Raw genomic sequence first — 14,691 nt, 5'->3', positions numbered from 1 at the left:
GTGTGGGTAGGTGTTGGAAGAGGAGAAGGAGTGGGGGGACATGCTAGAAGTGAAGGTGTGTGACAGAGAGGCGGCCAGGCAGGGGTGCAACGAGAGCTGAAGAGCCCCGACTGGGGGAGCGAGCCCAGGCAGGTTGGCGGCAGGGAAGTGGGTCGGGGTAAGGCGAGGAGCGAGGGCGTGCGGAGGGCAGGCAGTATTTAGGAGGGGAAGTGGGCAGGTGACCGTGCAAGGTGCTTGAGGCGGGTGGGTGTTCCCGAGGAAGTGGGCGCGGGGCCGGAGGAGGGTCAGCGGGCGGGGCGCGGCGGGGAAGCGGGCACGGGCTGCGAGGGGCTGCCCCGGGGGCGGGAGGCGGCCCCGCCCGGGCCCTGGGGCAGCCCAGGGGCCGCGGTTCCCGGCAGGGCAGCGAGGGGCGGGCGGCTGCCGCTCCGATAAAGCGGCGGGCGGCGGGCGGCGCGGGCAGAGCGCAGCGGCTGCGGCGGCAGAGATGGGGATGCTCAGCCTGCCCGGCTTTCTGTCCTGCGGGAAGAAGAAGGTGAGGCGGCGGGGGAGGCTGGCCGGAGGCTCCCGGGCAGGTGGGGTGCGGAGGCACCTGGGCAGGTGTGCGAGAATGTAGGCGAGCGTGGGTGCACCTGGGCAGGTGGGTCGTGGAGGTGCCCCAGTGGGCGTAGCGGCACTCGGGCAAGCAGGGCGCAGGTACGTAGGCAGCCGAGGGCAGGTATGAAGCTGTCTGGGCAGGTGAGATCCAAACAGGTAGTGGAAGGTAAAGTGGGATGAGCTCCTTGGCACATGTGCAAGGCACTAGGACAGGTGTGGGCATACAGGTATGTGCTGATGTGAACACCTGAACAAGTATGAGGGCATCGGCAGGGGCAGAATAGAGGAGTCTCCTGGAGCTGATAGCACAAAGGAGTAAGGCAGGAGTAAGGCAAAATTGTGGAGGTGTTTGGGCTCTCTTGTGGGACCCTCTCTCACAGGTCTGTGCTGTCCTGCCAGGGGCCAGGTGGACTGGCAGCCAAAAAACTGACTCTGCCCGTCCTGTCTGGCTGGTCAGCTATCCCAAGGTGCGTCTCTGGACAGAGAAATGATGGTATGATTGCCCTTCTTGCCTGGTGGGTATCACAAGCCTTCCCTCTTCTCTTCAAAGGACTTCAGTTTGACATATGAAAGAGATGCCAGTTGCACCGATGAGAACGTGGAGCGTGGCAACTGGGCAAACAAAAGCGAATACCTGCTGTCCTTGGTGGGCTATGCCGTGGGCCTGGGCAACGTCTGGCGCTTTCCCTACCTCGCCTACCAGAATGGAGGAGGTACCTGTGCTGAACGGCAGGGTCACAGGGGGGCACACCTTGCTATCCCCAGGAGAGAGCAGAGAAAGCTCCAAGGGCCAGCTCTGAGGCTGGGCATGTTCTGTCAAAGCTGGACACGAGCTCTATCACCCTGGGAACTGGGATAGAGCCTGCTCATGGGAAAGGGCACTTAGAGGCACCTATGTGCTTTTTGGGTACCAGCTGAGAAGGGAAACAGTACTTAGTTTGAGTTGCAAATTTCTACCTCAGAATTCCATCTTCTGAGTTACTCATAAACAACATGTACCTTTTTGTCCATGTGCCAATATCCTCTACTTGTCTAAGTAGCTGCTCTCCCTCCCCCATGCTTACCCTCTGGTAAGTTTATGTTATATACCATACCTAGTATGTTTACAGAGAACAGTGGAATCCCCTCTGCACCTTTGTTTTTCCATGCAAACACTCTAAGCTGGAATAATTATCTCAGCTCAATAATTACCCAGATCAAACACTTGGGAAGTGTGAGACAGAGAGAGCCTCTACCTGCTTACACAATGAACTAGTGGCAAAGCCAAGCAGAGGCACTGGTTTCCTTGGCTTGTATTCCAGAGTTTTATCTACTTGCCAGGCTACCCCTGGTAATTAAAGAGTGCGTAAATAGTAACTGCAGAGAACTTACTTTTATGTACCTATTTGCTCTGCCTAACTGTTGTTGAAGTAAAATTCTGGGCTGTAAAGGCAGTACAGCCCACACAGCTGCACATGGAACATAAGGAGGCATTCCCAGTACAGAATTTTTTTGGAGTGAGACGGGCTGGTTTGCATTACTTGAAGTTTTGTTGAAGAAAATTGTGAAAACAAAATAAGTTGTGACATCAGCCCTTGGACTAGATCTTTTTTTTTCATCTGCTGAAGCAGAGACTTTGCGTTTAAAGCATATTTGTGCTGTTGCTTGCATCCTTTTCTGTGCCCCTTGCCCATGATTGATAAAGACAACTGTTACATCCTTGTTTTGAAATAGAGGAGTAATCCAGTTAATTCTGTGGAACAATTTAGTTCCTGAAATTACATCAGGTATTTGCAGTTCCTTGCAGAACTGGGTCCTTGATTGCTTTAAATTCACTGGGAGTGATGAGGACAGATTCCTGCAGGGATATCGTGTTGTGTTTATGAAACTCGTGCTCTCGCTTTCCCTGTCTTCTGTGCACACACAAAGAAGTGCCAGTTCCTTTCACAGGACAAGGTGCTCACTGATATCAGGTTAACATGCACTTTTAAATGGACTTGAACAAGGGCCATCCTGAGATGTTGTTTGACACAGCACTCAGCCAACCATAGAAAATAATCTTCATGCTTTGATGTCCAGTAGCTGCTTAACAGGGCAGTTGCAAAACACAGCTGAGCACACACAGAGATGGTTCTGTTCCTCTTTAAATTAAAAGTTGGAAGATTAAATAGAAAGTGGAGAAGGCTGATGGTGCCTACAGCTGAGCAGTGTTCTTACTTGTATTAGAGCACATCTTCAATAGCTTTTTATAAAATTAATTTACTTTCTATAAGAGAAGTCATTCTTTTTAAATCAGCAGTTCTGACATTCATTGCAGGCACTATTTAGTCTTATAGAAAACAGGACTTAGAAACAAATCTCTCTATTTTAAAAATAAGTGCCTACGGTGAGGAGCAGGGGAGAAAGGAGGAATATAAAATGTGATAAAACTGTGGTGAATGCTGAAAGATGCATTGTTTTTATCTATTTTTTATCTCCTCTCAGGTGCTTTTCTAATCCCCTACACCGTCATGCTGGCGTTAGCTGGCTTGCCCTTATTTTTCATGGAATGTTCCCTTGGGCAGTTTGCCAGTCTAGGGCCAGTTTCCGCCTGGAGAATGCTACCATTGTTTCAAGGTTGGTTTTCTTATCTTTCCTTTTATTCTAATAATAGACTGTTGTGAATTAATGATTTCTTAATGAAGTTACTAATTCTGAGACACCGATATCCGTGTTGTGACTATTCCCAATGTTACAGGGTCAGTGTTCTGTACCCAGGTATGTACTTCCTCATTATTCAGTTAATAAACAGATGTTGAGTAAAGATTCCCCCAAAAAGGTTCTTGATTATGAAAGGTTTTATCAGAGATTCTTGTGCTCAGCAGCGCATCACTCTCACTCCAGCTGTCCAGGCAGAAGGAAATATCTCTGTTTTGCTGTGTGAGGGAAAAACTCAATGAAACAACTGGTGTAATATGTGCAACAGATTGAAAATAAATTTTAGAAGTTGACTTTATCACTGTTTCTTTATGCTTCATGTCCAGTGTAGCTTGCAAGGCAATTGTGTATTGGATGGGTTAATTCTGTATTTGGCTGCCAGTGTGGGCACAGGCACACAGGTCTGGGTGCTTTGTGCAATATTGTGCACAACACCCAGCAGCTGCCTTGGGAGTCATCTGCTGGTGAGATAAAATAGCCTAGACTCTGGCATTGTAAAGTGGGGTGCCTCTTGAGATAAGAGAAATTGTTGCATGCTGTAGTGGTAGTTTGAGCTTGTAGTGAGGGTTTGTATTTCAAACTCTCTCATAGGAAGATTTGTTTGGAAACAATTAACCATGTGCTTTACTCATGCCTGTCCATCCTGGTCCTGTACCATGGGTGTAAAGGACTCTGCAATGGTTTTGTTTGTCTGAATCTACCAGAGGAGTTAACGTAGGAACGAGGAAGTTTCCTTCTGATCCAACAAGAATTTGCTTGTCACCTACAGAAACTGGTTGCCCCAACATTTACTCTTTTTGCCAGTCTCTGTTCTGCAGCACGAGAAACTTTCATGAAAGCAGTGTGTCTATCTTAAAGCAAAATGTTTTAAACACAGCATGTATTTTATATATCTGTAAAGACAGAAACATATATATGTTTCTAAGATGACTGGTACAGTTTGTCAGGCTTTACCAAACTCACAAAACAAAACTGATTTTAACAAGGGGGAGAATAGTAATATTTACAAGATTTACCATAGTTTAAAGCATTTATTACAGTGGAATCTTTAAAACGGCTTGGGCAGTCCTAGTACAGTTTGTTTTATTTTACTAAATTTCCCTCTGAATGGAGAGAGAACAAAATACTGAATTTCTACTTTAGACTTTGTAAATAGTCCATTTTTCTATGGGCCTGATTAAAATTCTGTTTCAAAAGCATGTTTGAGATGGTCAGTTTAGATCTCATCCATCACTTAATGGGTTTAAAATGTTACTGTTTGTTTGTTGTTAAAAAAATATTTTAAAACCAAACAAAAATCAACTTCTTCCCAAGAAGCCTTTTCAAAGTCAAGTGAAGGCTATTTGTTTTGGTGGGAGGAGGGGTTTTGCAACCTGAGTTTGAGGTGGTTAAGATATTTTGTGTTTCTCTTTCCTAGGAGTGGGCATCACAATGGTCGTCCTCTCAACATTTGTGACTATCTACTACAATGTTATCATTGCTTATGCACTCTTCTATTTATTTGCCTCATTTCAAAAAGTGCTGCCGTGGTCAGAATGCTTTTCCTGGGCAGATGAATTCTGCAGCAAGACACGAATAGGTACCATACTTATCAGACAGTTTAATATTATTGGTTTATAATTGGACTGTTTTCTGGATGAAAGTGCAGGATCGAGACAGCTTACCCATGGCTTCAAAAGTCCTTCCTGGAGTTTTGCATCTGAACACAGAGGAGTGATGCTTATCCACTTCTTTGCCACATGCTCTGGATGCTTGGCAAATCTACAGAGAACTGGGCTGAAATCACCTTGTTGGATTTTTTTTTTCCCTTTTAAACCTCAGCTTTTTTCTAGTACATACATTTCCAATCGCTTGAAATACTGTATTCCCATTTCATCAGGCTTTGTGGCAAAAAAATACCTTCCATGAGACAAAGTACTGCAGTAGTTTTTATCGAGGTCTTTTTGTTACTCCTTGCCTTCCCTGTGGCTATGGTAATCCTGAGCACCACTGAGGCGCTGGTTTCACTCTTCATTAACTCTTTAGAATGTATCTCCACACCATTGTTCTTGTGTTTCACAGCAGATGTAGAGCCCAAACACTTATCTCACCAGTTTCTGTATCAGACCAGTTTAAGGCAAAAGGTGAAGTTGGTGAGGTAATTACCAGTTAGCAGCTGGAAATTAACAGTGATTATTAAAATAACAAGGACAAGGTGAGGATGGATTATATTGTTTACAGTATTAATGTAAATATATCTCAACCATATATCTGAAAATATCTTCTAAGAGGCCTTATGTAACAAAAAGTTGATGATTATTTATTGGCAAAACAAAAAAGATTTCAGCACCTAATTTGTAAATTTTGGGGGAACATAAAACTGAACTGAAGAAGCTGTCCTGAAATAGGCTTCAACAAGAATTTCCAGTAAATGCTGATACATATGCTGATAAAGTGTTTTTTATTGTATGTTCTGGCAAAAAATTCCCAACCCCAGTTTCCATTCCTCCAAGGAAAATATTTAAAGTGTTCTAACAAGCCCTCTGCCACAATAAGATGAATATCAGATACCAGATGATGCATGTGTCACCTTGGTTTGGGACAAAGGTTTTCATAGAGCAACCAAGGCTACAATTTTAACTATGCTCAGATTTGATTTTTATAAGTATTCTTGAGGATAAGTAAAATGTGGTGAACACACCAGATTCTTGGTGTTTCGATTTAGAGTCAGGTAGCGAAATCACAGCTGCAAGTGACATTTCAGGTTTGTTTCCAAATATTGTTAGCAGGCAAACTGAAGCTGTAATTGCTTAGGAAACACATTTGCTGTATCAGTCTGATTTTTTTAATAATAGTCATCCCAGTATTAATGATTCCTTTTTCTTGATTTCAGTAAATGACTGCAACACAACCTTCCATGGGAATATCATTCGTGCAAACTACTCATTTGTCGCAGCCAACAATCTCACATGTATAAATGGCACCATAAGCTACAAACCAGTGCAATTTCCCAGCGAGCAATACTGGAAGTAAGTAAATACTTTAAAGAAATTACTGAAAAAATACCTTTTAATGCATTGTGGTTTTGGATGTACCTTTTATTTTTGTCTTGTCTTGCAGTCCAGAAAAAATCTAGTCAAGGGACATGGGCATGCAAATCACTAGAGAGGGGACTTAATATTTAATTGATAAGTTTGGCTTTTTTAAGAGAAATTGTGTATAGAAAGAGAAGGAAGTGAGTCAACCGTTAACCAATTGAACAATACTCCCATTTATAGAAGTCCTCTTCTCTGGAGTCCTGGTAGGCACTACTTGGCATCTTTACACATAGCATATACTTTTCTTTTTCTCGGGAGTTACTGTGTAAAATATATTCACCTTATTCTGAATCTGGGCCTGTTGTAAAATTGCCATTTCTTTATTGCCCCACAGTCTCAATTTGCCTCGTGTTCCCTGGGTTCCTGGAAACTGATTCTTTTGGGCTCTTCTTTTCCTGTCAGAATTTCATGATTAACACAGAATATCTTAGGTGGGTCTTACAGGAGATGTATGGAGAAATGAGAGCTGGTAGGCTTCGAAAAGAAGGAAAAAATGCAGTTAAATATACAGCTTCTCATTGCCAATCATGCAATTCTAACTGCACACTCTTGGAAGAGGCTGCAGAGTCTTGTAATAGCCTCACACAGCAGCTCACTTTTTCTGGAGAAGTAGCTGAAGAGGAGGTGTGTGAGGTTTGTGTGCTGCTGCCATCCCCTCCTCACGGGAGCATCGTGTGCTTTCAGCAAAGTGGCTCTGCAGCGCTCGAGTGGGCTGGACGAGACCGGCAGGATCGTCTGGTACCTGGCTCTCTGCCTCCTCCTCGCCTGGATAATTGTTGCAGCTGCCCTGTATAAAGGAATCAAATCTTCTGGAAAGGTATGTTAGGAAGGCCAAGGAGATGACTTTTGGCCTGATTCTGCCCTCCCAATGTCAGCTGCACCCAGGGAAGTTTAGCACAAGGCAGGATGCAGTCCTAACACACCCCCCTCTGCTGGGCTCAGCATTTGGCTTCCCTCCTGCTCCTCAGCTTCATAACTGTTACATAAAATATGAGTAAGGTGCTGATTACACAGCCATTACTTCACTCCTGGGCCTCCACTCCACTGGGCTGCCCTGTATTTTGGAATCTTGCTGTTGTGCCGGTGATTCCAGCTGAGTTTTAGCCGTTGCCTGGGCTGTGTGATGGAAGCGTGCATGTGATGGCACACATGGGCACACGCCCTGGGAACACCCGGTGATTATTTGGTACTTCCAGTCTGGTTGAGATGGTTGGACCATACAGGTCAGGTGCTGTGAACAGGTGTGTGTGTGCAGGTTTCTGGCAGATTGTGAAATGCTGTTTGTTCCCAAGAGTTGAAATTAGTTGTAGGGACAAGGTACTTAGATGTTTGTTTTCAGAATCTGTCTCTGCTGAGCTCCCATTTCCACAAGCTGCAGCATGGTTTTCTGGAGTTTTTCTTGGGCTAGGCTGACTTCAGGCAGGCTGAATTTCATCCTTCCTCACCTGAGACCCTTTTCTTGGTTTTGTTTCTTCCTTCTCATACTCTTTTCTCACCTTCGTGTTGCATCTCCATCATTTACATCTTCAGTCTCTGTTCCTTTGCTCTTTTGTTCACTTTCTCCGCACAGATTTTTCCCCCCCTTTTCCTTCTGTCATTGTGCCTTTCTTTGGTTCCTTGCTGCCTCCTTTCCTTCACTCAGTGTGATGTCTCCTCAGTGCTTTGGGGTGGAGTGTCTGTGCTTCCCCAGCCTCAATTATTTGGCTGCATGGCTCTCAATCTCATGTTCTTTAGGTTCCTGGCAGTTGCTCTTCCTGTTGTCATTTTTTTTCTGGCACAAAGACAATTTTCTTCGGAGAGTAAGGTGAGACTTGGAAGAATCTAGCTGGGCAGGAGCAAGACAGATGAAAGGCAGAGAGAATTGTTCTAGGCAAGCATGAAGGAAGTCTTTTGAAATGTCAAACTCACCACACAATGGTACAATGCTCTGGCTTGGTGGAGCCAGCAGTCCTGGGTCAATTACTTGTCTGAATAACACTGAAACTAAGAGTATTGTTGAACGTAGCCTGTGTGACAGTAACTGTACTGCTGGCCTTGGTCCCATTGTGCTAGTACAACAGAATAGAACTATGTCTGAGAGAACCTAAAAGTCCTTGCTCCAGCAAAGAAAGCTTCCAGAACAGTGACTTTTAAAAAAAAATTTTGTTTTGGCTTTTTTTTTGAGGGGTGGTCGGGGGGAGTAGTAGGGAGCTCATCAGGAGATAATTCCACCCTAGTCACCAAGTTTTTCCTGGCTTTCAGCTTGCACTTGCTAGAAGCACTGCCTAGCAAGAGACATCTGGGCTAGTTGAATCCAGACCTACAGCAGTAAATCATGCCAGAAAAATGCATTTCTTAAACTGGTCAAGTGCTATCTCAAAAGTGGATATGTGGCTCGGGCCTTCTGCTTCTGCTGGAATGCAGCTCCAGAACCGGCTAAGCCAGATGGTTTGGTGGTTGGCATGTGTTCATTTCTCTGGTTGCCTGTTTTTCTTTTGTACCAGCAGACCTTAGCCTAAAGCCTGTCCAGTCTTCCTGCATGAAGGTCTGTGGGTCCCCTCACACCTAAAGTGTGTCCCTGCCCATCTTTCTGCAGGTTGTCTACTTTACTGCACTCTTCCCATATGTCATCCTGCTCGTCCTGTTGGTGCGAGGTGCCACCCTGGAAGGTGCTTTGGATGGCATCGAGTACTACATTGGGAAAGAGTCCAACATCACCAAGCTGATGGAGGCAGAGGTGAGAGGAAGTTCAGCCCCAGAAGTGTGACACACTTTCCTGGTTATGTGGCTTTCTTCTTTTTTATCCAGTCAGGTGCTTCAGGTCCTGCCCTGTATTTTGTATCAGCAGCTGGTTGTGTAAAAAGTCCAAGCCCCTATACCAGCTACTCTTAAATTGAAAGACAGTCACCTCCTTCCCCCTCCCTGCCACACCAGTGATGAGAACTGTGCTATTGCTTCTAAACAATTCTTGGGGATCATGCTGGAGTTTAATCTTAGTGAGATCTGCTGAGAAAGTTCTTGCTGATAATTTTAAGGGACTTTATCATAAGGCTGAAGGGATCCCTGATTTTGAAATTCAGGCCATGCCTTGCCTGGGAAATTACCTTGGGTAATTAGGTGGACCAGGAAGGGCACCTCATGCAAAGAAAGCCAGAACTTTCTTTGTTCTGGCTTATGCCAATATTATTGCAGTTTTATCAAAAGCAACTATTAGGTGTGATATTTATTTGTGGTATTTATATGAGTGCTTGGCACTAGCTGAGGGGCTACATCAGAGGCAGGAGTGGTTTGTTTGGGTCACACAAGTGGGAGGGTACATGGAAGTTCTCACTCCTGCAGCCAGTCCTGGTTGTCCTTATTTGTTGTCTTTGTGCCAAGATTCATATCTCAGCAATTCACCTATGTGAACAAATCTAATCTTTTCTTCAGGGTTAGCCCACTAAGATTTAAGTATTTGGCAACATGCTTGGGATGTGACCTTTAGACACCATAGAGATACTGTTTGTGATTGAGACTGCAAGGTCACCAGCATGCTATATTCTATCCTCCCTAAAATTCATATGAAATAGAATTAGATACACAGGCTGAATGAAAAAAATATCCTTGAGCTTCAATGGTGGAGAGACTTCAATGTTTATGATAAATACTATAAGTAATACAGCAATTCTCATGTTCTTTTTTTTTTTTTTTTGGCAGGTTTGGAAAGATGCAGCCACCCAGATATTTTACTCCCTGTCTGTGGCGTGGGGCGGGCTTGTTGCTTTGTCTTCATACAACAAGTTCCACAACAACTGCTACGCAGATGCCATTCTAGTTTGTGTGACCAACTGTGCCACCAGTGTATTTGCTGGGTTTGCAATATTCTCCATCCTGGGACATATGGCATTTGTGTCTCAGAGGCCTGTCTCAGAGGTGGTGGACTCAGGTAGGCTGATGGTCACACTGTTGGTATTGGGACTTGCATTGGCCAAGGCACGACAATAACATCCTTCCCTCCACTGCTTTCCAGGGTTTGAACTGGCCTTTGTAGCCTACCCAGAGGCTCTCTCCCAGTTACCAGTTTCTCCTCTGTGGTCCTTCTTGTTTTTCTTCATGCTTGTGCTTTTGGGCCTTGACTCCCAGTTTGCCATCGTAGGTAAGTGGGGTTTTAAGTGACTCATGTCTTTTCAAATGACCATTGCCTTTCTTAATTTTGCTGCTCAAACTCACTTCTTCTTCCTTTGCAGAAACACTTACAACCACCATTCAAGATATAAATCCCAGCATGATGAAAAAATTAAGACTACCTATAACCCTGGGGGTGTGTGCAATATTGTTTTTACTTGGGCTTATCTGTGTTACTCAGGTAAGAAATTAAGTTTTTTGGTAGTGAGTTTAGTTATGCTGCAAGTGATGAACTCAAATCAAAATACCCTTTGCAACTGTTGCTGTCTTTGTGGATAAGTCTTAGAGACCCTTGAATTTTGACAGTGTGCCTGAACACACAAGCAAGCAATTCCCAGGGAAAGCTTAAAAAACCTAAGGTTTTCTGTGATTATTGAACTGAGACATGCTTTTAAATAGAAGGCTTTTACAGAGCCTGTGAATGATCAGCCTGATTTATGGTTCCTCAGTTCAGGAATTCATTTGTGTAATCACAAGTACACGCATAGAACGTGTCCACAGCACAGTGGGTACTGCTAATAAATGCTGATGGGATCTTTTTGTTCAGAACTCACTACCAAGGAGGACAGGAATCAAGGAATGGCCTATCCGTGTAATAAAAACCCATTAGCTCATGAGCATTTGTAGATTGCATGGTTACTTCTCCTGCATGTGTATAGTTATATAAATAGATATACAGAAAAGGAATTTCAAGTATACTGTGTAAAATTTCTTGAGGCAATTGCTTTTAAGGGTATAAAGGTTCACTGCTATTACTCCATCTAGAAATGCAGATTTATGTGTGTAATTAGACTGAGAATGTGAAGGAGGTAATTGTGGTTAGTAGACATTTGTATGGTCAAGCAAAGTATGTAAGTCATGAAACAGGGTGGTGGGGAAGCTTGCAAGGGACTCAGTCACAGGAGTGTGGAATGGCTCAGAGATTGTTTCCTGCTCTGGGATCCTGCTATTGCATGCTGGTGTTCAAAGCTGTGGTTAACCCCATGGAGAAGTCAGGCATGTAGGAGGATTGAAGCCTCCCAGAACTGATAACTGGTGTAGCTGTTGCTGTAGTTCAGTATAAAAACTTCAGCCCCAAATTTATCCCTGTAAGCTCCAAATTTAAATCTTGCTCTCAGCTGTTTATATATGCTCTATATATGCATAGATCTTGGTTTTAGCATCTATAGTATTTTGTTAGATGTGCTTTTCAACTTTACATAGAGGATTTAAAGAAAATAATATTCACAAATCTGTACTTGACCTGGAGAACTGTGAACTTAAAAACTCAGAGTCATGATTAGTTAAATTGTCTTGAACAAATGCATCTTATTTGTATGTTACTACTGAAATTTTAACCTCTAATGTTTGTCCTGCAGGCAGGAATTTACTGGGTTAACCTAATAGATCACTTCTGTGCTGGATGGGGACTCCTCATTTCAGGTGCCCTGGAGATAATAGGCATTGTCTACATTTACGGTAAATAATTTGCATTGAAAATACATTAATTAAACTAAGCAATCCCAGGGGCAGTGTATATCATAGTCACAGTATGGTTTTGGGGTGGAAGGAATTTGAAAAATCATCCTGTTTCAAGCCCCTGTCATGGGCAGGGACACCTTCCAATAGACCACGTTTCTCAAAGCCCCATCCAGCCTGGCCTTGAGCAGTGCCAGGGATATAAAGTACTAATTATTACAATAAAGAATTTATAAGTTAACCATCTGAATAATAATATGATTAAAAAAAAGTTTAATGCAGAACTGGAGAAACTGTCCTTGATTATTGCTTTTCTTTGATCACTTTTGAGTAACCCCACCTGCAAGGGAGGTACCTGCTTTACAGTGAGTCCCATGATTGTCTTCCAACAGGAGGAAAAAGGTTCATTGAAGACATTGAAATGATGATTGGAAAGAAGAGCAATTCATTCTGGCTGTGGTGGAAAATATGCTGGTTTTTCATCACTCCTGTGCTGTTAATAGTGAGTGCACATGACTGGATTGTGTTAGTGGGATGGAATTTAGTAACTTAATATTGAAGAGGTTTCTTTGTGAAGATTCAGGGCAGACTGCCCAGGCTCTGTGTATAAAGATGGGGCATAGCTGTGCCAGTGAAGTGAACTATGGACTGTCTCTGCTGATACATTCCCTCCTCCTTTGATTCCCTCCAGGAGAGGCTGGGGCTTGAGATCAGTAACTAGAGAGCTGGGTCTACGCTCCCAAGGACTAACACAGGGCAACTAGATCCTCTGCCTTGGCAGCTGGATTATCTTAATTTTAGACTGAGATTGGTTTGAAAACCTTTTGAGGGAAATCCCGTTTTTGGGTCAGATGTTCTGTTGTTCTCCTGTCTAACTGAGACCTTTAAATGTCCTGTTGAATGTTTGGTTTTTGTTAAACCTGTACTTCCAGTTGTGAGTGTAGATGGTTGGATTATGTTACTATGACAGAATTTATTAACATTCCCAGTCCAGGAACAGTGGCAAGTCACTCTGGCCAGTACATTACCAGTAATCTGCCCAGACTATAGTTTAGAAAATGCTGCTTAAAACTATCCAATTTCTGAAGCAATATTTACCAATTTCTAATCTTAGATTCTTTCCTGTATTCCTGTAAATAATGGAATACAGGAGTGCATAAAACATGCAGAGAAGGGTACTGGGCTCAGCCAGCAATGCATATATTATCCCACATAAGATTTAAAGAGAACCCAGAGATCAAGTTATGTTTAAACACAAATATACTTAGTGCATCTCAGCACTGGTGTCATTTTTCTGTCCTGGCCTTCAGTCTTGCTGTTTGGTGATGACTGAACACCAAATCCTGCACAACTGTTCTCATACTCAGAAAACAAGAGGGAACCGTGCAGAACTTGTAGACAACCCTTCTTTTTATTAAACCAACTTGGAAGCAGTGCAAATTCAATGTTGTTGTAAACCTGCTTTTCTCTTATTGTTTTTGCCATTTTCTAGGCTGTTTTGGTCTGGTCCTTGACCACATTTTCAAATCCCACTTATGGCTCAGTGGTATACCCAGCCTGGGGAAACATTCTTGGCTGGTGCATGATCATCTGCAGCGTCATCTGGATTCCTATTGTTGCTATTGTAAAAATACTTAAAGCTGAAGGAAACTTTCTTGAGGTAAGGGCAAAAAACCCCACTGATATAGCCTCACATCTGAATTCCTTTGGTATTATCAGGACCACCTGTGCTTTTTTCTCCAAAGCATCTACTACTTAGACATTTTTTTCAAATGGAGTTTTAGACCAAAGCATTATCTCTGGTAGTTGCATCAAAGGTGCATCTACCCTACCATGTTCTGATAAAAAGATAAAGTCTAATTCTTTGGGAGTGCACATACACCATTTGAGAGAGATTTTTCATCAGTTCTGTTGCTATTCCAGCTTCTTTAAATTCTCTGAAGAATTTCTATTGCTTTCTATCCCCATATAATTTTCTGGAGTTTTGCCTCCCATTCCTCACCAAAGCAAGTGACAGATCTGAGATGTTCTGCTCTTGGCAAGCTTTCCCAAACAGTTGTGTCGGTCACAGCTTTCCCTGTTCTTTGACCTCAGTGTCCAGAACCCACCAACCCCAAAGATACTCGGAACGATTTTAAACAACTTCAACGATTCGCCATTTGTTGAGTTGCAGCGCGTGTCTAGAGCTATAATTTTGGTGAATTTTAGAAGCAGCCTGGGCTGAAGGAAGACATTAAATGCCTCTTGGCTTTGCTTTGCAGCGCCTTGTCAGCTGCTGCCGGCCTACAGCAAACTGGGGCCCGTACCTGGAGCGCCACCGGGGAGAGCGGTACAGCCACATGGCGGACCCCAAGAACAAGGAGCACGAGATCCCCACTGTGTCTGCCATCGTGTACAAGCGACGCTGAGATGGCTCTTTGGATGACTGTTTTTTAGTATATATATTTGGGTTTTGTCTTTTAATATTGGAAAGGTACAACGCAAAAAAAAAAAAAAAAAAAGGCAAATCAACAGCCCTGCCTCTTTAATATCCAGCCCCCAAATGAAAGCGAGTTGTGTTATTTATTTTTAGTGTTTTAGTCTTTGGGGAGGAAGACATCAATTAGGCACTGAGATCTCACCAGGTGTGTAGGTTGAGAGGGCAGGATAATCCATTGCAGGCTCCCCAGGCTGCTGGACGGGGCATGCTTAACTCCATCCAGCTGGTATCCAGCTGGACTGCAGATACAAGTGTGGGGGAGAG

General features: G+C 43.6%; 1 protein-coding gene across 1 annotated transcript; it reads left to right on the top strand.

The window, feature by feature from the left end:
- The first annotated feature begins 447 nt into the window (after window positions 1–447).
- Window positions 448–14,356, top strand: SLC6A14 (solute carrier family 6 member 14). The gene is made up of 14 exons (XM_054641358.2): window positions 448–532; window positions 1,145–1,307; window positions 3,058–3,189; window positions 4,688–4,849; window positions 6,143–6,278; window positions 7,032–7,164; window positions 8,923–9,063; window positions 10,023–10,251; window positions 10,336–10,461; window positions 10,553–10,671; window positions 11,849–11,948; window positions 12,341–12,450; window positions 13,441–13,608; window positions 14,210–14,356. Exons 1-14 carry the CDS (start codon window positions 485–487, stop codon window positions 14,354–14,356), a joined length of 1,914 nt encoding a protein of 637 aa, XP_054497333.1. The 5' UTR covers window positions 448–484.
- Window positions 14,357–14,691: the final 335 nt, after the last annotated feature.

This window comes from Agelaius phoeniceus, chromosome 14 (assembly GCF_051311805.1).
Source record: "Agelaius phoeniceus isolate bAgePho1 chromosome 14, bAgePho1.hap1, whole genome shotgun sequence".
NCBI lineage: Eukaryota > Metazoa > Chordata > Aves > Passeriformes > Icteridae > Agelaius > Agelaius phoeniceus.
The sequence above is the reverse complement of the archived record's forward strand: the minus strand, read 5'-3'. Positions and strand labels throughout refer to the sequence as shown.